Raw genomic sequence first — 27194 nt, 5'->3', positions numbered from 1 at the left:
GACATCCCAACCCACAAACTGAATCTAAATCTGGAAATAATATGAAAAAAAAATTGCAGTAAGTTTATGCAAAACAAAGCCTATTTGACTGACTCTGCAACATGTATCGCAGCATCCATGACAAAACAAATCAAGGTCAAGGCCAGGAACAGGAAACTGAGCTGTGTACACAATGAGTGTGCATGTGTGTGTCTCTCTGTGGGTAAACATGAGATCACATCCTGCTTGAGACTGAATACAGCTGCTCATCGTTACAGGCGACAAATCAGCCGACACAAAGCATGTCATTACTACCTCCTGTGCTCTCGAACAGCCACCACAAAACTTCTTATCACCTATCAGCATGTCCATCAGTCACTCTCCCCTGGGCGTGAGGCATTCTTAACCCTCGTCATCCACACAAGGATGAATGTATGCACTCATGGCATGTACATACATGAGCTGACACCCGAAGGTGAGTACGTCCCACTTCATATAAATCAGAAGAGGCTTTAAGTAATAATCTAATGGGTCTCAGAAAAAACACTGACACCCAACTGGATGCAGACCTGACATAGGCGGCAACAGAAGTAAACAAACTGAAAACATTCCCCTTTTCCCCTTCCAAAATAAGTCAAAATATTTACCAACAAAAACAAATGCTTGGCCTGCATCAAAGCTGTGTGGAGTTGTTGAGAAAATGGTAATTAAAATCTGGTTTTGGGCACGATGTTGAACCAGTGTGGTCTAACTGTTTAGATTTATTTCCAAATGACGGGATGCCAAAGTGGGCTTTTCTCATATTGTTTTCTCCCTGCAGACAAACTACAGGAAGCACATCGTCTCTATCCACGCTTCACATCTCCATGCATTTGGCTCTCTCTTTCCTTCTTGTCCACAAACTCTAGACTCTTTCTCCGCCTCCTATCTGCTCACTGCTGGAAGCTTCCCAAGCTTCTTGCAGGGCCTCCCACCACATGCATGGCTGAGCAGGAAGTGTGTAATCTGAGCCAAATGTGGCAGAAGCTGAGATCTAATCCTCTCCCGTTTCCTTGCTTATTTTACATAATTAGAATGCACATGTGCTGAATGATACAACAATGCTGGTATCTAAGAAACAAAAGTTTTAAAGGTCTTTTATATCTTTAGGTAGAAGGACAACCAAAATAAATCTCTAGCTGCCTGCAAGGGAAAAACAGTGGACAGAGTCAAAAACAGGCGAGACACCATGTAAAAAAGTGGAAATTGGAGGCTTTCTATTTTTATGTAAAATGTTTTATGACCTCCAGATTTGGAATGTACCACCTCCCAGCCGCCTACGCCTGCATGCTACTTAAGCAGTGACAGCAACCTATGAGCACAGCTTTCTCCAGATAGCAAAGGCGCGCACACACACATACCAGTATAGCGATGCGCTGTTTTAGTTAGACAAGATAGGAAAGCAAACAACCAAAATAAGCGATAAACTGAAAAACAAAAAACGTCCTGCACAAATACACATGCTTTCTTCCATTTAAACCAAGAGCCAAGAAGAATATTACAAAAACAAAACAAAAAAAACAAAAAAACAAAGCATACAATGACAGTTCAAAAACTGAAAACAGACACTTCCAAAGGCTGACATTTATTATTAAAGCACAGGGTTAAACAAACATATCGGGGGGGGGGGGGGGAGCAGTTCGACTTGAGAGTGGCAGTAAAGAAAAGGTCATAGGTTAACCTTAAACATTAGGTTTAATTAATCCATTAATGATGAGGCATATCCAGAAAGTGCCTCATGGAAATCCACATTCAGTTTTTGGGAAAGTGTTACTGTAGCGCTAAATTCTCCCTGATAATGTGATGAAAGAAAAAGAACATAAGAAAAAGTTCAAAGGCAGTAATGTGTCATCTTTGGGTATGAACCAACATGCTGGATGAGCTGCCTAACCAACCTCTGTCATCACTTTCCCCTGATCGATTGCTCAAAAAATGGTCAAGCAAATTAAAAAGTCCTCCATCAAATCATGTTATGATCAACATCAAACACTTGAACTGGTCAGGTTGAGTGGTTAGTCCAAAAAGTGACTGTTTCTCCCTCAGTAAAACCAATACTTAAAGGCACAAGTTACTAGAAAAACATCTGACGCTCGAGTTTGGGCTTGGCATCATCCCTGTACCACATCTGAGAGGTTAGTCAGCTGTGGGTGAAAAGTAAAGCCTCTGAGTGGTCTAGACAGGGATAAATTCACTTGCGCAAATATCCTACTGAGTTTATGTCACAAAAATCCAGAGAATACACAGAAGAAAAAAAAAAGGAGAAGAAATCACAAACCGCACGCAAAGGTCAAAAAACAGCGGCTACCAGACTTCCTCCCGCGTCACATGCATCTTATAAAAATAACAGACCAAATTAACTACAACTGCCTGCTTGTCTGAACTTACAAAGGCTTCAACCAGACTGTGAGTGCTATAAGTTTTTAACTTAAGTTCAGGGAGAGCCAACATATTCAACCGCTTGCCTGAGTCTTTTCTTGTAACCGCTGTCCTGGGAGAAGCTCTGGGATTCTCATCATCACCCTCGCTGACCTACATTTAGATAGTCTATAATGACAAGCTCACAAGGACTGTGAGCTGTATGCCTCCTCTTAACATGACTATGAGTGTGTTGCAAGATAAAATTAAGAAGAAACAGTCAAGCGGAAGAAACAAGTGAAAATCAGATATGGTGGCGCTTTCAAACAAACAAAGAAATCAGAAACAAACTGTTTGATCTCACTGAGGAGTTTACTTCTATAAATCATACACAGGGGTTAGTTTGGAAAACAAGCCCAACTGAGCAGGTACTCACTGTCTGCTGGTCGGCTTGCGGACGCCTCTGTGACAGGCGACTGCACCCTCTCCACCCGGTGCTCTGCAGGTGAAGGCAGGGGGGTGACGGGTGCAGGCGGCTGGTGGCCGTTGTTCTCCACAGGAACCTCTGGCCTCTTGAAGGCCACATCAACTGGGCTAAGGTTGGGCGACGGGGGTTCCGCCCTTCTCTGGGGAGGCTCGGGGATCCTAGACACCGGGGTTGAGGCCATCTGGGAGTCGATCCTCCGGGGAGGGGCGGGTGGCTCGTGGGTCCTCGTCATGTTCAGCTCCCCTCGCCTGCTACTGGTGCTTGAGAAGGAATTGGAGGAGCTCTCCAGGGAGGTGCTCCTGTTGCTCAGGCTGACCTCCGGCCGTTTGAGCCCAAAGCGGGTGATGCCGGCACTGGGCGAGCTATCTATCTGCTTGGAGGAGACTTCAATGGACATCTCGGCACGGCGGGAAGAGGCTGTATCAGCATTACGACCCCCTGACAACTCAATGCGCCTCATGCCGGTCTTCGGGGAGCGTAGACTGGAGGACTCAGAGGGTGAAGATCTGGTGGAGGAGTAATCAGAGTTGCGGGAGCTCAAGTCGTAGCTCCGCTGGCTGGATGTGGAGGAGGTGGATGAGCGGAGGGGGTTGGTGGTCCGGCGAGTCAGGGGCGATGGGTGTGTGGATGTATCCGCTTCCTCCACCTCAAACGAGCGTTTCAGCGCTGAAAGACAAACAACAAACATGGTTACATAAGAAACAACAGCCTGAGCTGACAGATATGGACTTAAATCACTGTTGCACCATTACAGTGTTATCATATGGAGCAAAAAGAAAGTAAAAGCACAAATAAAGAAGAAAACATGAGAGCCAGAGGACACAATAATGCTCATCACTTCCTCTCCAACCCTGTAGCAGGACTCTATAGAGCCTACATCCATTTCTGGTACTTAATGGCCTAGTTTTAGACCATAAATTTTATTTCAAATACTCATTACATTTTTCTTTGAAGCTGAAATGTTCTGGGGAAACTGCAGAAAAACCAGAGGCTCTAGAGGCCTGGAAGTCCTCAGGTTTACCACTTTAACAAAGGTTTAAACAATAATAGCAAAAACACATGCTGAACAATAACCTATAGAGAAAATAATCAATTTTATCGGAAACATATAAGTTATTAAACGAAATGCAGCGCGCAATGTTAAGGATATCAGCTAACGAGTTGGTTAGCTAACAAACCACTGAAATGAAATAAAGAAAATCCAGAAGAAACTCATCTTACTCGACTTGACACGCTTCATATAGCGCGATAACATGGCGTTTAATTCACTCGATAAAGATACTTCTTTTTCCCCACCAAGCACGTTTTAATAGGATTGCCGAGCTTTCCACTCACACCCAGCCACTGAAAGGAAAGAGTTCAGTTTAACCGGCTACCTACACATCTCTTGCGAGCCTCGCGCACCTGTAGCCAGAACAGCGTATCAGGATGACGTCGTCAGAGCCCAGATTGATCACGTGACACTTAATTCTGAAGCGTTGACGTATGTTCTACCGGAAGTATCAAGATTTTGTAATTTATTTATTTTTTATTTTATTTTTGCCATAGGGAAAATTTCCTTTTGCTATTATCTCAAAATTCATATTGGAATTTGCATTTATTTTTTTATTTTACATAATAAAACTTTTCCCAATTTACAATGATTTTCTTAGAAGTTTGAATTAGTAAGTCGAAATACTGATATAATAACCTGAAATTTTGATTTACTTGTATTTTTCCCCAGTAGTCAAAATAAGCTTCCATAGATTTTATTAAAGGATCTATTTAAAACAAAACTCTCACTAATAAACTAACAATGAAATATAGAAATATTTTCTTATATCTACTTTATGTTATATTACCATTTATTCTACACCAAACTAAGCCTCGGAACCTTTGGACTACTTTGAATTTAGCAAGTAATATGTTTTGAAGTTTTGTTAGTTCAAGAAAAGATGCCAAAGAAACTTGGATCCTGCTTTGGTGAGTGGAATTTTAGCATTTTAATGGTATAGACACGTTACAGCAACAAAAGGGTCAGAAAGAAAAAGTCAATAAGACATATATTAGAAAATCATACGAATAAAATAAAAATAAGTAAATAAAAATGTTGTACAAATAAAATATGTGACTATACAGGCAGTTTGGTAGCTATGCAATGACTTAGCACATCAGTCTCTTTTCTAAATATAGTCAATTCTGGCTCCTGAAAACAAAGATGAGGAAGGCTACAGAGCAAAAGTTGCTCTGAAAAATCCAAATGTGTATATTGACAAACTAGTAAGCCCCTTCCATATCTTTTGAATGAGTCAGTATTTCACCAGCAGCTGTGTTGTTACTGGTTGATAAATTGCATTTTTTTCCTCACTGCAGTGAGCTGCATGTCAGATGTCGATGGTGACACCTGGCTCACCTCAGCTCGGCCCAGAGACAAGAGCAGCCACTAAAATCTGGACCAACACAGCCCCTGTCCCAGATAAACACCCGAGCCCGATCAGGCATCTGGCGTGTTTCAAAGCTGACGAGCCAAGTACCAGCATGGGAGAATCCTCTCTTTCCCCCAACTCAGTGTTTCCACATCCTCGATATGTTTCAGCAGGTTTCTGTGTCTGATATCACAGCGTGTACCGAGAAGAAACTAACAAATAACACTGCCCACCACGAGGTGCTGGGTTAGCTGGTCGTCTGCAACGGTAATGACCTTTTGAGTTGCTAAAGCATGAAATATACATCGCTGCGATCATTTCATCTGTGTCTGACAACAAGCTCTTTGTGTAGAAATAATGAGAAAACTGGCCTTTGAAATGTTCTCAGAAGCAAGGGTAGCAATGCCTGATGTTCTTCTTTAAGTACAAGCACACAGATGGCACACTAGTCACACTGAAGTTATACTAAAATTAATCGAATGCGGTGGGAATTTCTTGTCAGAAATGGAAAGGAGGGGAACCATTAACGAAGCGGCTAATTTAGTGGACATGACTCGCTCTGTTTATAGAGGCCGAGGAGTAAAAGTAAGCACAAAATAGACGCCAAAGATGACTTAAAACTGCATCTGGCTGCTGGTTTGATAAACAGTAATGACCCGTTTGCCTGAAATGGCGCTGAAAGTGCGCTCTGTGGTGACACAAAGCCAACGCAGTGACGTCCTCACAGACACTGTGGAGACAGTGGCCTTGTCAGCTGAGTTACTCTGCGTTATCTCTCACTGGATGTGCATGCATGTGCGCGTGCGTGTGTGTTTAAAGTAAAGCAAACACAACTGGGGTTTTTTTTGTTGTTTTGACGGTCAGTGGGGATTAATCCCTTTTTTTGGTGTGAAGACGATGGCACCATTACTTCTGCATGTCTCAGTGACTCCTTATGTGCCTGCATGTTTACACATGAACGGCGTTGAGCGCGTGTGACGTTTTTAGCTGTATTCCTATGCGTGATGGCTTCAAGCTGCTGCTGCTCTGAGGCGATAGCATTGATCACATACCTTCCAATGAAGCAAAGATATTGACTGATAAGCCCCAACGGGGAACAAAATGCAACCCCTTCTTTTTACCTCTCATTTGAGCTGAATTTGAAGCAGGTTTCTGAGTCCTATTAATCTTGGAAACCCTTCTCACAACCTTAACTGCCAAATAAGGAAGACACTGAGCCAAGCGTGATGTTTTCCACCCGACACTCGGTCAGACATGGGCTGGATCCATGTAGTGCACTGAAACATAGTTAAGCTGCCAGAAAAATCACATGACGCTTCTCCTCTAGCATAGCATGTACCGAATGAGGACCACATTCGATACGCATCTCTGAGCGTGACAGCGGATGAGCTGGACAGGTCAGCGAGAGGTAGTTTGGTCATCTGGAGGTTGACAGTGAGCAAGCTGACAAAACCTAATTAGAGCACCAGCATACCTCCAAACAGACAGTCACATGACAAAGTACCAGCATGCTTGAGGGTAAGTTATAATCCTTGTATCTGTGCATGTACTGTCTACTTTATCATACAGTTGCTGCAGAAGAGTTGGTGGTTTGGTCTGCTAGCAATTCTCAGCAGCTTCCCGCAGTCCCTGTCCTTGTTTCCTGCTGAATTAAGATCCTGCTAATGCAAAAACAATATTTACTTTATTTCAACTGAAGACTTTTTTTGTGAAGTCACAGGAAACACAGCTGAGGTCATCAAAAAGAATCCAGTTATATATATTTTTCATTCTCCCTGACATTGTTCTGATTGGGTCAGCTTATTGGGATTTGAGCTGAACACGCTCATGTGCCAACGCATTCAAGTAGAAAAGCACGTAAAAAAGTGATGAGTATGGCCTGCAGTCATCTTCCACCACAAGATAAGGTCACCTTCCTTATCTTATCTTCTTCACGATCATCTCCCTGAAGGTGGAAATCTATCACCTGTTCCAAGAAGAAGTTGCAGGTATTTATTCTACTTAAGCAGTGTTATCAAAGACCAAATTTTCAGCTTGCAGAGGTTGCCATATGCAGAAAGAACACAGCCAAAGAAAGACAAATCAGGTTAAACTGTTTACCTGTTACAATTTTCATGTGATCAGTTACACTTATTCCCCTGAAATTTTACTTGGCTTGGACCTTTCTAGTCCTACTGAGGTGTTTAAACCAACTACAATAGCAATACTTGGCTCCATGCAAATGTAGCATGTGAGATATTTAACTAACTTTAAACATATTCAACTAGTCAGGCACATCCCATTGTGTTAATGGAGCTGCTCAGTAATGTCAAACCGGAGTGCTGTTACGCTGACAATGAGTGGATACGAATGCTGCAGCCAGGTCTGAGGTCTATAGTTTTACAACTTTAAAGCAGAATTTACAACATTAGATTCAACTTTAGAGATATTTTAGCAGCCTGTTACTTCGCACTAGATACTGCTCTCTTATTTCCCAAGTGGAAGCCACAGCAGATAAACCTTCATGTTTGATTTGGCACAGATTTTGCGCCGGATGTCCGGCCTGATGCAACCTTCCCACCATGGGAGGCCCTGAGACCGGCACTAAGAGTACACTAACTTCCACCTCCCCGAGGCTGGGTTTCTATCTCCTCTCAGTCTTTCACCAGGGATCTTTGGCGTAACAGGCAAACATGATAACCACTACGCCACTTGGGCATGTATGTATCGATGTGATATCCCCGTACAGACACACACCCAGCTTGTTAACCAATTCTTCAAGTGGCACAACGTAAATGGTATATGAACCAGGATTTTATAGTCTTTCTATGCAGGTGATCATCAAAGCCTTGATTTGTACCGCAAGTCTCATTCACCCAATAAAACACACATTCAACTTTGGTAATGTGAACTGAAGGAGTTTGGGAACGACCTTTCAATTGGTAGACAGCCTGCTCTATCATCTGAGCCACAGTTGCCAAATTTCACAGTCCCCCATCTCATCCAAATTTGGTCACTGTTGGCTCCAAAAGAACAAGATGGAAACTACAAAAGTGTTAAAGTAAATGCTTCAAAATGCCAAACGCTGGGTGACATTAAGGGGCAGCATGGCCGTGCATCGGTCCTACACAGTTTTACAGACCATCATTTATGTACATCTTGTAGTTTTTACTGTCACCAGAGGCAGCATATATATAAGAAAAGACAGTGTAGGATAGTCTTGCTTGTGTTTTTGCTCATCTTTCAGCCAAGTAATGCATGTAATAACAGGACAAATAATCATGAATCCCCAACCACCCTGGTAAGAAAAACTGCATAAAATACATAGATACGTAAACCAAGAGTATGGAAAAACCTATGGTTGTTGCCCCAGAACCAACAAGTACCTCCATCCCCTCGCAGGGAGTGGTAGGAAGGATGAATCAGCTGGACACAAGCCAGCTGCTGAACAGTAATGCTCATCCACCTGCCCCCAATGTCTAAGATGCAGATAACATTGAGGGACATATAGCATCCTTCTGCACATTTTTTAACCAATCAGCATTGCATGCTGTTGTTTTTCTTTTGTTTTATTAACAGCTGTATGTAAGCACATGTCTGTAGGTTGCATATAAATAACCCTTCACTCTGCAAAGCCAAACGCCTACACAAACGAGTTACAGTGAATTCTGCTGTCCATGCCCATTTTTTATTTACAGCACTGTTTTCGAGCACTTGAGTTTTGCACTCCTCTCTTAAAGACAGGGTGGCCTGCAGGTCAAAATGTTTCTTTGAAAGAGCTGGCATAGGATCATTTGGTCCTTAACGAATCTCAGTCAAAGACATTATTCATTCCCTTACAGGAAAAAAAAACATTTTAGTCAAAGAAAATCTTTCATCGAAGACTAGCTGTTTTTAGCTGTAGCATGGAGTGTGTTCATAACTCTCGGATCTTGCCCGGGGTTGGAATAGGTGCAGCTTTTTTACTCGTCATGTCCAACTGGGAGGGACAAAAAACTAGGATTAGTTTTAAAACTTAACAAAGACCTGCTGTGTTCACTCTGCAGAGTGACCCTCTGTGGCTTCCAGCAGCACCCCTGCAGTTGGCGTCATTAGCAGGAAACCTGTTGGAGCTGGTGAATACAGAGCAGCCTGATAGTGCTGATAAGGATGGGGACTCCTGAGGGTGGCTCATCAGCCTTTTGTCAGAAAGTTACTTCCTTCCTCTCACACACTCTCTGTTTAGTGTGTCTACTGAGCTTTAATGCTTGCAATCAATATCGTACTAGCCCAGCATACAGTATCTGTTTCTTTGTAGCACAGTTTCAACGCTTTACTGGCTACAGAGCACCAACTAACACGGTTCCTGAAAAAATCCAAAGCCACATGTAATTGGCAGTTGGCTTACTGTATAATGACTGTTTTCATTTTGACAGGCATTTAAGTTCCTGCTATGATTCCTCGTCGGATTTCTTTCTGTCACCATTAACGAGAATTATCCCACAGAACAAGGTGGGCCGCCTCATTTAGAAACAGATTGTTAAAACTGCCGCACACACGATGAAACAGAGACTACGAAGCCCACGAATTCTGTAAATGTTAACCTTTTTTTTGTATTACATACCAGGCATACTATATATCTATAGGCTTTTCTTTCAGTTGTTTATAAAAGCCTGCTTTCTTAGCTCGAGATAAGATTTTCCTTTGTCTTATCACCGACTGTCAAAACAAAAAAAAAGTGCCATGCAGGCTGGGCCCCATGCACAAAAAAAAGAAACCCGGCTGTGCTCTGATCCACTCCTCCTCTCCGGCCTACCCCGACATTTTCACCCACCGCAGAAATGTACTCCTGTGGAATTTCCTCTCATTGGACAAGCAAATGCCCTTAACATGCAGTTTGGAGATGCAGAGAGACAAGAGTAGTAGACAGAAATCGCTAAATCACGGCTATGAGACAGAAAAATAGCCAACTTTTCCCAAGAGAAAAGACAGCACAGATCTCTTGCGATGACCCTGAATTGAATGTGTGTCTGTTTGTGTGCATGTGCTCCATCTGCTCGCAGAAGAGGAGCCCAGTGGCCCGGTCAATGATCTATGTCAGTTAGGGAGGCTGAGGTCACAGCTGAGGTCACCAGCCTCAGGGGCGAGTAAATCCTCTCCTCTGTCTGTTTCAGCCTCTCAATGGTGTCATCAGCCGAGGGCGTGGCAGGCTGAATCACACTCACTGTCCAGCACCAGTGACATGGCAGATACACACACTGATACATATAACGTTCTTGTTACTGTCCGGATTACACAGCGCAAACTCTTTTTCCATCCCATCCAAGCAAAGAACATAATCCGAAGATGGTATCTCAGAGCACTGGGGTTTGTCAGCATATTAATAATTAGCATATTTGACATAAGATAAAGTAAAGTTAACCTATTATTACAGCGCTCATTACACTTTGTTCCCATGTTCAGTCTTGACGTCGTCTCAACTCTGTTTTCTGTAGAAAAGCATGTTTGATTTCCCCCAAACCTCTTGCAACACTTTTGAACAGCTCAACAACAGCGTTAGTCATGTCGATTGGCTCACTACTTGGCTGTTAAACTGGCTGACTGTCTTTTAACCGAGAAATTCCTGATTCATGTCACAGTACCAGTCAGTGCAATGGATGCATTTAAGGTCTGAACCCAGGAAAGATGGGTCCAAACCCAATCAGAGATGTGAAATCACTATGAAAAATGCAAGCTTTCCAAACTTCTTCCAATCTTTGTAGGTGTGATCTGTGGTGGTTAAAATCACCCCCAACTGACCTAAATCCTAAACATTCCCAGCCTTGTGTCTTTTAACCGGAAAAGACCAAAAGCTTGGATGCAGGCCTGTTTTGGAGGCTTACAGTGAAAAGTTCTTGCAGCACACCATTCACCACGTGCCACTTTAGATTACAGAAAAGGCAACAGACTCTTATTACACAGTAATAAACTACCACTGCTGGTCTTTGTATCATAAAATGATGTAAAACCTGAGACAGGGGAGGCTAAAACTGTGGCTACAAGATACAAGCGGGGTGTAATATACTATGCTAAAATAAAACTAGCTGACTCGATCTCACTGGTCCAAGTAAAGTTGAGGCAGCTAAACTCCCCTCAGGGAATAAAGGGTGTGTTGTGTTGCTTTTAAAATTCATCTTTTCAGTCAGAGAAGTGTGTTACTTTTTCTCTCTAAAGTCACAGAGTCTGGCTTTAAGGAGAGTTTGTGACAAAAGCATCATCTAACCTTTAAGGGGGAGATGCCTGTGTCTAAAGTTTCCTTGCTTATGATTTTAAAAGTTCCTCTTACAGCAAATTTCAAATCAAAACCCCTTTGATTGCAGACTGCCCAAAAGCTGTTCTCAAGTGAAGTACAATGTTAAAAAATGTACCAACAAATGAGCTCATTATAATGAAATCTTATCACTTACAGTAAGAGGAGAACTTGTAGTTATTTTTTTTCCAACCCTGATACATATCGGCTCCCACAGGACTCCCGTGCTGCATCGGTGCCATGCTGTGCTCAATGAGCCACACAGAGCAATACATCACGGGGCATGGTGGTGACACAAAGGTATTACCACACAGTTAGCCCAACCACGGACAACACACACACATGCACCACTGACAACCCCAACAGTAGGCCATTATACTGGTGTTACACATGAGCGAGGACCGTCTGAAAGCATGACTTCGAGCTACATGGTTGGAGCACACCTCTTGTTTTCTGAACGCCACTTATCTTTCCGCTCGGTTGCACTGTGTAAGCCGGTGGTTTAAAGACCTAAAGATAGGAAGAGAGCGCGGCAGAGAGATTCCCAGGACATACCACGAGCAAACTCGTGTTGACAGAGACGCAGCTCTGGACAAGTGTGGATGCGTTCCTGATGGCTGTGAGACAGGAGGCATCTAGTGAGACAGGCAAACGGTTTCGTGGGGGAGAGATGTCGGCCTGCCTCACCCATCCCTCTTGTAACCACCACCGGTTAGGCGAAAAGGGGAAGAGGAGAGGGAGCTGTGAATGGACAAGCTGCTGAGAGAGGGAAAGGGGAAGCACAGCCAGAGGACGAGTGGGAGGGGAGAGATGACAGGGGGAATCTGTGTGCCAGGGGCAGAGAGATGAAAAGGAAGAGGGGGGAGGTGGTCCAGGTGTTCACCTCGCAGCCGTACGGTCAATTCGTGCTTCCTGAGCGCTTAAAATATAGTTTCATTTTTTGCCTTTTCTGTCACACGGGTTTGTTGTAAAGTGAAGCAAGAGAAAAAAAATCAGTTACTTTAAAAGCACAAATTTCTCTCTCACACTTCAGAATAAAACACACTCGCTCAACACGTCTCGCGACAAAAGTTTAAGAGCAGTTTAAAAAGCAGCAACACTTTCACAAATTTCACTCCCCCCTCCCCTAAAAAAACACCACAGCTCACCGCAGACGTCAACAAAGCCCTCACAACACCCTCCATTTTTCCAGATGCGCTGGGCTCCAATCAAACATGTGGAAATAATCTATAGTGTCCTCATGGCAGGGTTACAGGGAGCCTCACTCCACAGTGACAAGGAGAAGAAGAAGAAGAATCAGCAGAGCACATGAGAGAAACAAACTGACCTTCAAAGTCTGATATGATCCCTTCCAAGTGAGCGTTGACAGTGGAATCAGACATTTTGGGCGTCAAGTGTGTTTGTGCGTGTGTGTAATAAATGCGAGAGAGAGAGAGAGAGAGAGAGGGAGCAGGGTTCCCTTTCCCTAGCAAGGAAAAGTCTTCCTACGGCGCAGTCCCGCTTTTAAACAAATCCCAAATTAGGAGCCCGAGTAAGGGAGAGGTGGGGAAGGAGAAAAAAAAAGAAAAGAAAAACACACACATATATATGCACACACACACACACACACACACACCAGGCAGGTCACAGATCCAAAACGCTCTGCCTGTCCTATCTCTCCTCTCTTTCTTAAAGCAGCAACTTATTTTTCTCTTCTCCTCCTTCTCAACTTCCAGAGTTTGGAATGAGCAACCAATGACAACCCCCCACCCTCCCGCTCTCTCCCTCCCTCTCTCTCTCTCTGCAGCTCACTGCCTTCCCTCCCTCCCCCCTCCTCCTCCTCTTCCTTCCCTATCTCCCTCCCCTTCTGCAGCCCTCCTCTCTCTGGCTTGCCTCTTCTCTGCGAACCCTCTCATTTTCGACCGGGCAAGTCGAATTATTCACACACCAACGTTCAAAACGCACTTCCTACAGGCCCGATCACATGACTCACACGCTCCGGGCAGCACACTGAAGGGCCTTTGGAGGCTCTGAAAGGGTTGGAAGCCATTAGAGCAGCATCCTGCAAACACGTAGCTCGCTCAGTGTATAGGAAAGATGAGCTCTACGTCCAGTCCTGGAGCGAAAGCTTGCAGACGACACATGAACGACCCAAGAGCGAAGACACAACCACACAATGGACTAATATGGTCAGGACGGGCCCACGCAGGCAGTTTGTAGGTCGTCTGACATGCTCAGTCACTCTGGAGGCAGACATCAATAAATAAGTACCCTAATGACTTAATGACCATGTGAATGAGGCTCTCTGTGGGACGGGTGGGCAGGGGCGCTGGTCAATGTGATCGTGTGTGTTGCTCTGTGCATGCACGGGACCAGGGGGAGAAGAAGCGAGCGGATGTGGCATTTAGGGGCATGTGGATGAATGCATGTTAAGAATGACTGCGCACAGTCGCAGTTAGTTTACTAGAGTGTCTTGGAAATGTTTTTCTAGTAAAGCGCTGCCGCCTAAACTGACAGCTCGCTGCGAACGCAGTTACCTTTTGTGTAAACTAGAGTTACTCCACAATGCTATCACACCCTCAGGCAACTGCTCAGCCACAGGCCTGCGGTGAGAAAACACTGCTGCTGGCCTCGCAACCATTCATTAGTGAAGACAATAAACACCAAAAGTATTATAGTTATGTGTGTGTGTGTGTGTGTGTGCTGAGAGGATCTTTTCTCATAAGGCTCATAACTCTTTTCAATCTGCACGGATGTTGTGCTTGTAAAGTAAAGAGGCAGCCCTTAGAGACAACAGCTGAAGCAAAAATGATTAGGATCTAAACGGCAGTAAATCTTTTCAGAGCGTAAAGGGGCAGGAGACGTTAAGAGGCCCCCTCAACCCCCCCAGCAGTTTCTGCCCGGCGTGTGATTTATCTGGAAAGCCAATTGGTTGCTTACACTAGAATCAAAGTTTGCATTTTCTGTTGATTTAAGCGTGTTTACCTCGCCATAAACACAGATGTGCACGAGTGGCCAAACACACACTAAACACGCTGATTGTGAAAATAAATACGGCGCTTTACTGTACCAAAACCTGCAGTCTGTGGTTAATCTCCACGTCCCCCCCCCTCCCCCAGTGAACCATGAAAACAATTATGTAACCGGAAAAATGTCAGCGAATAATTTTGGTTAATACAGAGAACTTGAAAATTGTGGGACATGTTTTCAAAAGCTTCAATTTTTAATTTTTGGTTTTTGCCCAGATGAACAGAATCAGAATCACTGCCTTACTCACAAGTTTCATAGGGGTTGTTCTCGTCTTACTACCGCCCCACACACTTAGCCTATAAATACACCTAAATATGTTTACTTGAAGTGTGTTTTCCTGGAGATATGAACCCTACAATGTCTCAATTGTGTATCACTTCCTCCAGCAGAGGTCAGCGTTGTACTTATAAATAAAACGTGTCACTATACCAGTCACTATAGCACCCGGTAACATAATCTGGGAACAAATAAAGATGGAGACACGAGGAGAATCCTGCTCGGGACACACCCTCCACCCACACAGCTAATCCTGCCCAGCATGTGTGTAGTGGATTTCTACTCAACCTGGCATAAAAATACACACTGAGCCTTTCTGTGCACACACACACATGCACGCACACACAGATGACTAATACGCGCACAGCTGATGCATGCAAAACCACGAACATGCATGCACACTCAGCACAGCGCCCAGGCCTGTCGCCGTAGCAGCTTTGTATAAGTGTGAGGACACTTACCCCTCACCTTGACTTTTAACAACCCCATACCCAAACCTCACTGTGAGCTACACCCCGATTCTACACAAAACCCTGAAATCAAGTGGTTATCACAATGGTTTTAAGCAAAAAGTGAAGAAAAACAAATGTTCACACAAAGCTAGAAAGACACACACACACACACACACACAGCAATGCACACTTCCTTCCACCACATATCCTTGCAAGCCCCAGCAAGCCCAGACAGCTCTAATCCAATCTGCTGTAACAACTGTCACACTGGGTGAAGAGGGGAATGCTTTTCGCCCTTTAGAGAACTTCATTCACATCATAGCAATCGTGCACTCGCGCTCAGCACATGCAGAGCACTGAGAATCATTTTTATCTGCTTTTTTGCACAACATATGCCTTGGATATGGTATGTGGTAGCCCAAATGTGTGTATGCGTGAGTGTGTGTGGGTGTGTGTGTGTGTGACTGGAAGTTTTTACAAGGACATGTTGTTTCCAGATATCGGTGCAAGCTTTGGGGCCTCCTGTGGTGTCAATTCAGCCACAGCGCCTCTTCTTTCTAGTAAACGTGGCATTGTTTTATGAGCAAAGATGATGTTTTTCATTAATCAGTCATAAACATGTGCATTATTTTCCACAGAATAATTAAATCATCAAGTTAGTCTTGGCAGAGCTGCGTATTTGTTGTAAAAAAAAAAAAAAAAAAACTCCTAAAAAAACAGCAATAATTAGGAACTGGGCCTTCGGGCCTTCTGTACATTTTTGAACTGTAATACATTTGAATAGCGAGCTGTTAATGAAATGTTGCACTGCAGCAAGAAGACAAAGAGTCTGTCGCTTAAAGAAACCCAGACCACCACCACGCTAAAGAGGGTCCTGTCCTTCGAGGAGCTGAAAAATGAGTGGAGCCCAGTGGGAGGAGAAGACGATTGCTTCTATAAACAGATGCCAGCTTGGCGAGGCAGTTGCTGGGGCGATGCCAGGGCAACAGCAGACTGAGATACGCTCCTCTGTAGTCTGGTGAGTGGTAAAGATGCCCTGAAAGTTCAAATCTGAGATAAAACTCCAATAACAATTTCAATAGTAAGCAAAGCCACACTCATCAGGAGGATTCAAGAATGCACCTTAACATCATTGATGACTGCAGCTTTGTTAACTTTTTTTCTACAGATGGCATGTTTTCAAAGCCGTTCCTAAACCCCTCGTACCAGCTTCGATGCGTGAATAATGATCAGTGTTTCTTTCAGCTTGTGTCAGTTGTTATTTCAAACATTTCCAGTACCAGATACAGAGGAAGCTCTGGCTTCCTGCTGAGTTCACTGTATAACAACAGAAAAGCTTTGTCGGCCTCAATGCAGACAAGTCGCCCATGAGTCAGACTGCATCAAACAAGCCATCTGGAAGAGGTAAAGTCGGTGCCTTGCTTGCATTGATCGCGTGTGCTCATTTGTCTGTATTTTTTGGATGCTTCTGTCTAGTTACTGCAACTCTGTTTACATGGCAACCCCCATAATAAGCAGCTGTACCTGGCTCGGGGCTTGAGAGAGGGGGAGAAAGGTGGGGAAAGGTGTGCTTGTTCTCTCTCCCTCTCAGGCAGCGAGGGGAAAATATATATAAATATGTAAAGAGAGAGAGAGGGAAAAAGGGAGATGTGGAGTGACAGTGAACCCCCCACGGCTTTATTGGAAACTAGAAAGCAGGAAGATATCTGTCAGCAGTGTTAGGAAAAAAGCAGTAAACCCCACTGGAAGAGTGCTTTTAGCTAAAAGTGGGAATGAATGGCATGGGAAGGCATCAGAGTGAGAATGTGTGACGGTGCACACACACACACACACACAGTAAGAATCTGTAAAGGTTGCCACATTAAAACACACAGATGCACACGTGCACATGTGCACACGGAGCCTGTGGCCCCAGAGATGGCGAAGTGACTTCATGTAAAGTAAAAGCACAGCTGTAGTGATGGCAGCTGCCCCTTAACCAAAATGTTAAACATCAGCACCCGGCCAGGCTCCCCGACCTTTAATCAAAAGCAGCACCTGTTGGAAAATACACGCACACATGCGAGGGAACCCCCCCACTCTAAAAAACAACTCTGTGGTTTTCTCTGCAGTGTGCACAGCCTGTATATGTGACTGCACATGGGGCTGGTGGGGTGATGGCTCGGTAAATACAGAGAGCAGCTGTCCTTCAATGGAGATGACTCTCATTACGCTCGTCTTTCTTTCTCCCACCTACGCCTTCTGCGCCGTGTCACCACTGGGTCGGTAACAGCACTGTTTAATAGGTCAACAAGCCAGCACTGTCATCACGGCCCTAGTTTTTCCCCTGCAGGCATGTTTTGTTTTCACCAAAATCAACTCTGTTGTTTCCTTAAAACCAGTTACTGCGCAGCAGCCTGAAGATGCAGAACAGCACAACAAGTCTCTGAGACTCCAGTGACCGTCGTGTAACTCAGCGCCTCCACCTGGTGGTGAGTGTGTAAATTACACATCAATCAGAGCGCTCCTGCCACAAACAGCCTGCCTGGCGTCTTTCAGTGAGTTACCGCATTGATCACAAAAGCTTGTAGTCACTGTGAAAGTCATGACCCTGAGACTTCAGAGCGGCGTTGACTATGGCTGTGTCATGCAGATGTTTATCAAACCTCATCAGCTGACTTCACTGTGACTGGAAATGATGTGAAACATCAGCTCTGAGGTTCATGGAAAGTTTCTGTTGAGGACATCACGGTCGTTGATTCATGAGGGGGGAGGATCACAGGAGACAAAGGGAGCCTTGAAAATCAGCATCAGCACCAGAGGGGTGGGGAAACAGAGCGGATTCATTAAGTGGGGTACACATGATACATATAACAACAAAAAGGGTCGCAGCCTATCTGAGCTAAGATTAAGGCTGCGATAGTCCACACAGAAAGGCCACAGCTGCTTTTCAGAGGCAACTGTGCCTCAGGAGGACGTGTAGGTTGTCTAGTAATTCCAGACATGAGCTTTGGACAATTTCAAGAGAATCAGGTCGAGACTCTTTCAGAAGTCCTTTCTTATATGTGGCACGCGGCAGGAAACTGTCCACTTCAGACACGCTCTCACTCCTGGAAATACTCCGTGGTTTAGGCAAGGGTGGTGCCTGAATGCCACTGCCTTGGATATTTGTGTTTCCCATGTGCCCAAATGCTCCCAGTGGCCGGGGGGTGGGGGAACTTGAATGGAAATTCTGCCACCATGCATCGGTGTGTGAATGAGGAACACACTGTAAAAGGGCTTTTCGGAAGGTTAAAAGGAACTGAATACATAAGCGTGAAACAGCAGGCAACAGAAAAATGAGTCCAGCGCGATACAATGCTTACTAAAAGAGAAACGAGAGGAGCTGTTCACGGGGCGGGAGAAGTGCGATAGGTGTACCACTACTTTACACTTCCACCAAACACTTGTCAATAATCTGAGCTTACTTCAATTCGATTCAACAGACCCTGTAGGTGCTACAAGCTGTGCTCGTTCACACACACACACACACACACACACACACACACACACACACACACACACACACACACACACACACACACACACACTACCGCACCAACCACATGTATGCTCATTAACATAGACAGTCCCACACACACTCATATAAACATGCTGCTGCCACCACTTGAACGTTTCCACCCTACGTCTCTTGAGCTTTTTTACAGCTCTCACACTAACACCTATAAAAAATACCAGCGAGAAGCAGACAGGGTTCCCTCACTGATGACTTTAGCATAATGTCCAGCTCACATACCAGCACCTGTGCACAGAAAAACGGTTATCAGTTCACTAATGTGTATTGTTTGCCGCATCCAGCAAAGAAAGACATGGCAGAGGTGCAAATTTGGAACGTCGCTGTCAACTGAAAGAGGGACTGACCGATGGCCAAAGAGGGATCAAAGCCACAAGGGACAAGAGTAGTACTGTTCAAACAGAGCTCCTTCCTGTTTTCACACTAAAGAAGAATGCAGGGGATGGAGAGAAATATCTAAGAAATAAGTTCTGTTCTTTGTCACTTTAGCACAAAAAAGTAACTCTCTAAAAAAGTTGCAGCACTCTTGCAACAAATGAAAACGAAGCAAACCAGTCCAAATCCTGACCAACAGCCTGTAAAGACAAAAACATCTAACAGAGGTTTGGTGATACAGATGGTGAGGTGAGTGCAGAGAGACAGAAATACATGAAAGGAAACAGGACAGATAAAAGACAGATAAACCAAAATCGGGTCCGCTAAGCTGCTCCACAAACCCTGCAGAGCTCCTGGTCCCAGCTTCCAAACCCCAAAGAAAACATCCAGTCAGCAAACAGCCCAGAATGAGAGAGTGGAAAATACCATGGAGGGGAAAAATAGACTCTGGCTCATGGAGAAAATAACCCAGCAAAAGAGCCGACGAAGAGCCTTAAACTGCGCTAAAGAACGGATGGCACGGACTCATCTAAGCTCCCCGAGAGTTTGGGCTTACCTGAGAATTTGTCCCCCTCCATAACCGGATCACTCCCTCCACAGCCACATGTAGTGTCTGCTCTTTGACTCCACTCTCCCTCTCTCACCCTCTCCCTCTCTCTCTGCCTTTTTTTAGCCTTCCCTTTCCCCCCCCCCCTCTTGCTCCCTCACTCCTTCCCTTTCTCCCTCTGTTCCTCTTCCTCCTCTTCTTACTCTCTCTTTCCTTTCGGGCTCTCTCTCCCTTTCCCCTCCTCCCTCAACACTGATTCCTTCAGTGTGTCTTGCTAATGAATTCAGAATTACGACATCCCCATGTGCTGATCATATGTTGCTCCCTCTCTCTCTCCCTCTCCTTCTTCAGAGCAGACCAAGAGACTGAAGCAGCATTGTGTCTTGAAAATAGAAACCATTAGCTCCACCATGTGACACGGACAAGCTCCTTACAGACAAAAATAAACCGCTGGACTTGAAAACTCCTCTGTCAGCCTGCTTATAATGCTCTCCTCGCGTGTGCGTGCGTGCGCTCCGGCCCTGATTCATTTGATACCAACTGCGATCTCGTCGAGCTGGTAGGACTGTCCTGCCTCAGCCACGTCTGGACTTCCCCACGATGAAACAGTTCTGCCGTTGCGTACGATGTGAAAGGCTGATAGAAATAACACTGAAGCGCGAAAACAATAAGAGCTGGAAGCAAGAAGGGGGAACTTAATTAAAACTTCCCAATTAAAGCTTCCCAGTAACGAGCCTATATAGGTAACGCAGAAGAAGCGCTTGTGCTTTGCTGGTGTAGTGGAACAGCAGCCGTCGTGCTGAAATGTGTGCTCAGGAAACTAAAATGACCTGCGACTGTTGGCATATCCCTCACGCTGCGCCGCAGAGGTCAGGGGTCACATGGCAAGCGTCTGAGCTCTGATAGAGAGCTCAAACACACTTAGACATGCCAGTCAGCTGTCTTGTGCAATACGTAACGTCCCCAGTGACCCAGTATTTGTGCCTTCATAGGAGGCTTCGGAGTGCTTGTGTGTCCTTTGTTTGTCTCAACTCAAATCACTTTTAATCCTTCAGTTAAAACCAGCCTCATTAGGCCCCGAATGGATAAAATCTGGAACTCTGATTAGCTGGAAGCCGATGTAAGCAAAGAGGATAGAGCGCACAATTCTAGCAGGAGGCTCAGACATGATTAGTATTTGTTGCCAAAATAATTAAACGACTAATTAGATGCTGATAGACAATCTAAACAATGGCTGAGCAGATCAAAATTCAGGCCTACTTTCAGACACAGATACTATATATTAGAGATTGACGATGTTCACCTACTCCTGCTGTTGCTGGTTTGCCGATGAGAGAATCTATCAAGTCATTTAAGCGAAATCCGCTCCTTTTGACAGTTCTTGTATATTAATAAGATGATTGTAAGGCTATTTATCCATCCAGACTGATTTTGTACACTTGACTGAGTAAGGTACTGTGCAGCAGTCTTGGCTCACCCTTTATTTCTTTAAACTTTGCTTCTAAGGAGACAGATTTTTTCAAACCTTTTAAAAGTAGCTTTCTAGAGATCTTTCAAGCTTTTTATTTAGAACTTGGCTCTGCCTGACTATTTTTAGAGGAATGTTTTTCTTGTTTGTTAGACTACTTAACACTGACATGTGAATAATTCAAGGATAAAAAAGGCACCTGTTGTTGTCAATACAAAACAGACAATTGGAAACAAACCATCTTAAACAGTATCTTGAGGCACTTAATTTCGTTAGCTGAATATACAAAACTGCCAAAGATAACAGGCTGATAGGCACCGACTGTATTTGTGCAGTCAAAAAGTTGGCATATGTTAGCACGATGTGCAGTGTGTCCTTAAAAAAAGTGAGGAAACAGGACGAGTGGGGGAACATCTTGACAGAGAACAGAAAGAAAGTGAGCCAACATCCAAGGAAGAACTTCCTTCAGGAAACCTGGAAAACTATTCCTGAAGACTGCTTCAAGAAATTAGATGAAAACACTCCTGGAGGGGTTGAGAATAAAGGTTGTCTTTCAAGCTCATTAGAATTTTACAAACTCTGTTTTGGCCTTATATACTCTATTTACATGTATGTTCGCACATTTCAATAAATCACTGCACATCCCATTTGACAAAACATTTTTGCACAGTACAGTACATCAGGAAACACACATCTAACTGTGGTGAGAGGCTGGTGCTCATAAAAGGCTACAGGATGTAAACATTAGTGGCCCCCTCTAAGCTCAACTGTAAAGTTAGCTTGCTGCATGCTTCTTTGCAATGTTAATAGATTAGAAAGAAAATAGTTCCTACAACCTGAACCTGCTCACATTACAGTTTGCTTTGGAAATGTATTTTGTGGCACTTTGAAAAGACAGGAAATGTGCAGATTTGATATTTGGGTGAACTGTCCCATTAAGTTTAAGATGAGAGTAAATGTCACTCAATGTGTTGCTTTTGCCATAAAAAAATGAAGTGTTAGAATTAAATCCTATCTGGGTTAAGTGCATGTGATTATCCTTCTGGAGGGCTATATCTCTGTAATGTCTCTGTGTGCATGTCCAATAAAATAGGATCTGCTGACTAATAGAGGGGAATTAACCACACACAGACAGACAATGGCAACAGTGTTGGGCAGACCTGTGTGTATGTGTGTGTGTGCTCTAGTTGAGTTTACAGTAAAGCATCCTCCCAAACACACGCCTGCTGGCTCGTAAATCTGCTCCGTTGGCAGATGTTTTGTACGGAGCATCTCCCTGTGAATGCCTACACAAACTCCTGCACGCACACACACACATACCTGCACACACACACCCTGTGGCAGCTGCATCAGCGTTGGGGGGGTCTGCTGACAAGCAGGGCCTCTTCTGGAGCCTCAAGCACTGTTTGTAAGTACAGCATGTGGGTATGGAAACATCTAATCAGCCAATCATATGGCATCACGTCACTCTGTGTGGGCATGGTCAAGATGACGTGCTGATGTTCAAACTGAGCATCAAAATGGGGAAGAAAGATGATGGTCGTTGGTGCTTTTCTTTGTTCCCTCAGTGACGTGCTTCGCTGTCATGTTAAACGAAACACCGTCCTTTTAAAACTGAGAGTGAACAGCGGAAAAAACAAGTACTACTGCTTAAAAAGAGCAAAGCCTAAAATCATTGATTACCCTCATGTTGCTGTCCTCACTTGACTCTCTCTGCGCTTCCTTTTTCTCTCTTCTCTTTCTCTATATCTCTTAACCGATTGCATTAGATGGCGGCCCCTCCCTGAGCCTGGTTTTCCTGGAGGGTTCTTCCTGCTAAAATGGAGTTCTTCCTTCCCACACTCTCCAAGTGCTTGCTCAACGGGGATCGTTTGGATTTCTGGTCATTTGGTTTTTCTTGAATGATGCTCTATAATTCAACAGAACAATTTTTCAGATACTGTCTGAAGAGTCATTATTCCCCTTTTGTTTTATCCCTTGCTGTCTGTTACACAGAAAAATCCTTTCACAAAAGTGCTGCTGACGCAAAGACTGGTGGGAGAATTCAGTTTGTGCGACTGCAGACTGACGAGTTTCTTTTGAACAGTTAGAGGTATCAAGATAAACAAGTACCTTATCTCATCTTCTAAGCCACAGTTTGCAGCGTGATGTAATCCCCCCAGTCTGAGATGTGGTGTTGATCACGTGATTAGTTTATGGTTTCATAAACAGCCGTGAAAGAGACGGTCAGTATGTGTGGATGTGTTTTTTCTTTCTGTGAAATATTACACATTTTATTTGTGCAAGATTTTTATTTTAAATCTGAAAACTACCATTTAAACAACACTGCAAAAACACTGCTGGCATTGAAGCAAATAAACTGTTTTTTAGGGCTTATTTCTTATAACCTGTATTTTTTAAATAACCTCTAACCTTTAAAATTATGCAGTACAGTGGGAGTGGTCAGAGCCAAGATAACTTATTTTGTTTAAGTATGAAATAAGATCTAAAATAATAATTAAATGACAATCCTTTAAATGTTTTTTGCTAGAGTTTCTTACCCTTGTATGTGTGATCTGCTATTTACTGACTATTAGCCGTTATCTCTGCAGGAAACACGCAGTGTTCGCACCTTCCTCAGCTGATGGTCATTGACGTCGGCTTACATAACACTTCAAAGTAATAGAGAGCAATTTATCGAAGTGGGAAAAAAAACGTTTTTTGCGTCTACCTCCGCCCACAAGAGACAGATTACAATCGATTCTTGGAGATGAATGTACCAAATTATGCAAAACTTTTTAGGCTCTCAATGTTTGGATTTTGTCTTGTCCCTGACTCATTAGCAGCAGGGAGGGGTGTGATCAGTCCACACAGTCCTTTCACAGCTCTGAACATGCAGCTAGTCTTTTTATGACTCAGTGATGAGAAGAATAAACGATGTTGCAACAGATGCCACAGAGATCACATCTCTGGGATTACCCGAAGAGAGGCTAAATCCACAGACCAACAGCAAATTCTGCAAACGCTGTGTGCAAGTATACCTACGAGAAATGCAAGGTACCCTGTGGGAATCTTTACCTTATGTTGTTTAGTTTAGAAGCTTGGATGTTTTGTATGTGCGGACACTGGAGTGGTGGAGTCTACTTACTGGGGCTGGTGATGCCGGAGGCCTCTCTCTCGGTTCTCCTCGCTCGAGCGCTGGAGGCTCGTGCTGTGGATTGTGACAAGGAAAGAAGGGAAAATGAGTGAAATCTCCTCATCTGGAATGTAGTCAGCATTAGGAAAGAAATATTGCATTACTCACAATTCTCGGCCACAGTTATGGAGTACGAGCAAACATACAATAAAGTCTGCACAAAACCACAGTTTAGGGTTACGCTGTGAAATAATAAGCATTCTCAGTGGCAGGTCTGGTTATGCAGTTTGCCCCTATTCTTCAAAAACGGCAAATTATCAGGGAAAGTCTGCAGTTTAGCTCGCGTTTGCCAGTGTTTCCTTTTAATGGCCAAATCCAAAATGACACATTCGAGCGGATTCACTTTTCCCCACAAGGAACACCTGCTGCCAGTGGCGTTTTGAAAAGACGGGCACCAAATGGAAAAGCATTACTTCACATTCTTCATGAGGCCAAAATAATCTACAGTTGCTATTTGGAAAAACAAAGTAAACCAACAGTTTGAAAGACTGCTATTATTGTCCGACCACAGAGAGAAAAAGCCAGGCTCTTTTTTTTTTTGTAAATTAGTTTGTCGTTTGTTTCTGGTTTTATAATTGTGTGGATGAAGTAAACCCAGAAGACCAAAGCTGCAGTTAGGAGAAAGTGCATGACAGAGAAGAGAGTAACGGCACAGTGTGACAATTCTACTACATGCGGCCTGTTGCATGTTTTGTTTGCGCATGAATAGACTAAAATTGTGCTGATGGAGTGAATGTATGATGCTTTGGCAGGTGGGTGGAAGCAGTTTGTTTAAATTTAGTAAAGCCAGAGAGAGGGGGAAAGGGCGTAAACAAAGCAAACCTCAATGGTTAAATTAGAACAGCAGCTGAAAGTATAAATCAGTGCTGATGAAAGTGTGGAAAGATCTGAAAAGTGCAGCTGAAGTTATGGTCTCCTGATCCCGTTAAGTGTTCTCCCCGGGGTACCGTATGCTTATTTTCTGGAAAATAAAAGGTTATTCATCCCCATTCATGTTTATCTAAGAGAGATCTCAGTGTCAACAGTCTTGTTCTACATGACGGTGGTTGTTTTAAGAATCAGAGGAATGTTGCTTCCTCTTGGCAGACGGTCCACTGTGTTACTCTGGTGGAACGTTGAAGATAATCTCTCATTGATCGACTCCGGTGTGTGTGTTTGCGTGTGTGTGTGTGTGTGTGTGTGCGCGTTCAGTGCTGCTGAATCACCAGCAATGGCTGGTGGCGTACTGAGCTAAAAAGGATACAGCTGTTTTCTGTTCAAACAGGTGATTCAGCTCCACTACAGGAACAGGGGTGAATATTTTCTTTAACGTACATGACTAACACGTGACTTCAGCCAGTCAAAGGAAGAATGATGTAGAGAGTAAATGAATTATATGTGAGATTAATATTTAAAAATAGTTTTATTCATCACTTAAAATCATGTGTAACATTTTCAGACTGAAAGTTTTGGTTAAATAAACGGCAATGGAGTTTTCTAAAAGATCTCATAAGTGAATACAGCAGCCATCTTTGACTGCTGTCTACCAAAATGGGTTTGCATTGCAGTAACATCAAATGGACCTTATGAGTGAATAACAGATATGCAGACTCTCAGCTTTTATTTAAGGCATTAAAAACAATTGTTGCATTAATCACAGATGAGTTATGGCCATTTTTATACACAGTCCAAAGCTTTAGGGGCTCAAATGTAAAGCTTTTTGTCCTTTACACAGTACTAAGGTCCTGATATTCAGGAAGGAAAATAGGAAGTAGGTGCAGGTACTTATTGAAATGTGTGCAACCATGCATGGAAATACAGGAAATGAGTTTTTATAGTGAAAGTGTAACTCTAATGTTGAGGTCTGGACCCGTTTATGACTGATAGCGTTCTATTGTGTGTTTGGAGTCATTGTTATGTTTAAAAATGAAGCCGTACTTTGCAGATGGTGATGCATGCTGGATCAAAATGTCATGGTACTTTTTTGCACTCATAATTCCATCAGTTGTGACCTAAATAATGACAGAGCCTCCACCTACTTCTTCTTTTGTCCTCCACTCATCCAACTTCCTCAATATTTAATTATTTTAAAGACAAACTACACACCTTTCAGACCCATCCCCAGTTTTCAGCTAATAGCTCTTTATGAAAGACATTAACTTGTGCTTCTAAAACTGTATCATCTTTGGCATCTTCAGGTACCTTTTCATGTTGAATGATTCACAGGTCAGAGTTAGGTGACATAACAAACAAACACAACCAAAAAAAAACCCCTTCCTCTGAAACACATTGCTCAAGATTACTTTAGCAATTACAGATAAGCTTAAGAATCCGTTGCAGGCAATGACTGCCTAAACTAAGATACATAAGAAAACATGCATTTCCTCCACTGTCATGTTTATTGCAGCTATATTCAGCTGCTATTTCTTTGTGGGTCTTCCTGCCTTCTGTTTTTTTATCTTCAGCATGTCAAACGCACTGAGATCAGGTCACTGAGCGTTTCTTTAATCACGATCATCCACCAGTGTTTGCTTCACTCACTAAAACCACATCATCTCTAACTTCATTTCATGTGTAGTCAGATTTAATCTCAGAGCGCTCATAGGTTTAAATAGAGTCCCAGTGACTGCGGACTTGTGTTAACCATGTTCAAAGCTTTGGTTGTGGCTTCTCATTTGCTTCATGCAAACAATACAGGATTTACTTGACACAAAATAAAGCATAATAAAGAATAGCTTTGGTTACAGAGAGAATAGCATGATAAAAAAGTGTTGTCCTCCTGGGTCATGCAGTGGCATGGAAACAAGATGCTGCATCTTTGTCTGATCAACCACACTCTCGTCTCCAC

The 27194-nt window shown here is 43.6% G+C and overlaps 1 protein-coding gene across 7 annotated transcripts in view; it reads right to left on the bottom strand.

Moving 5' to 3' along the window:
* Positions 1 to 27194, bottom strand: part of LOC113020883 (neuronal-specific septin-3-like) — an 83033-nt gene that overhangs the window by 47160 nt on the left and 8679 nt on the right. Inside the window, exons 2-3 of one of the 7 annotated variants that reach the window (XM_080300342.1) lie at positions 24320 to 24382; positions 2810 to 3526 (exon numbers count right to left, since the gene is read on the bottom strand). In XM_080300342.1, the coding sequence (XP_080156468.1) occupies positions 2810 to 3526; positions 24320 to 24382 (780 nt within the window). The other 6 variants (XM_080300343.1, XM_080300345.1, XM_026165162.2 and 3 more) reach the window with 6 other exon arrangements.

Source organism: Astatotilapia calliptera, chromosome 4 (genome assembly GCF_964374335.1).
Source record: "Astatotilapia calliptera chromosome 4, fAstCal68.1, whole genome shotgun sequence".
In the NCBI taxonomy this organism is placed as follows: domain Eukaryota; kingdom Metazoa; phylum Chordata; class Actinopteri; order Cichliformes; family Cichlidae; genus Astatotilapia; species Astatotilapia calliptera.
Note: the sequence above shows the minus strand (reverse complement) of the source record. Positions and strands in the feature narration are given on the sequence as shown.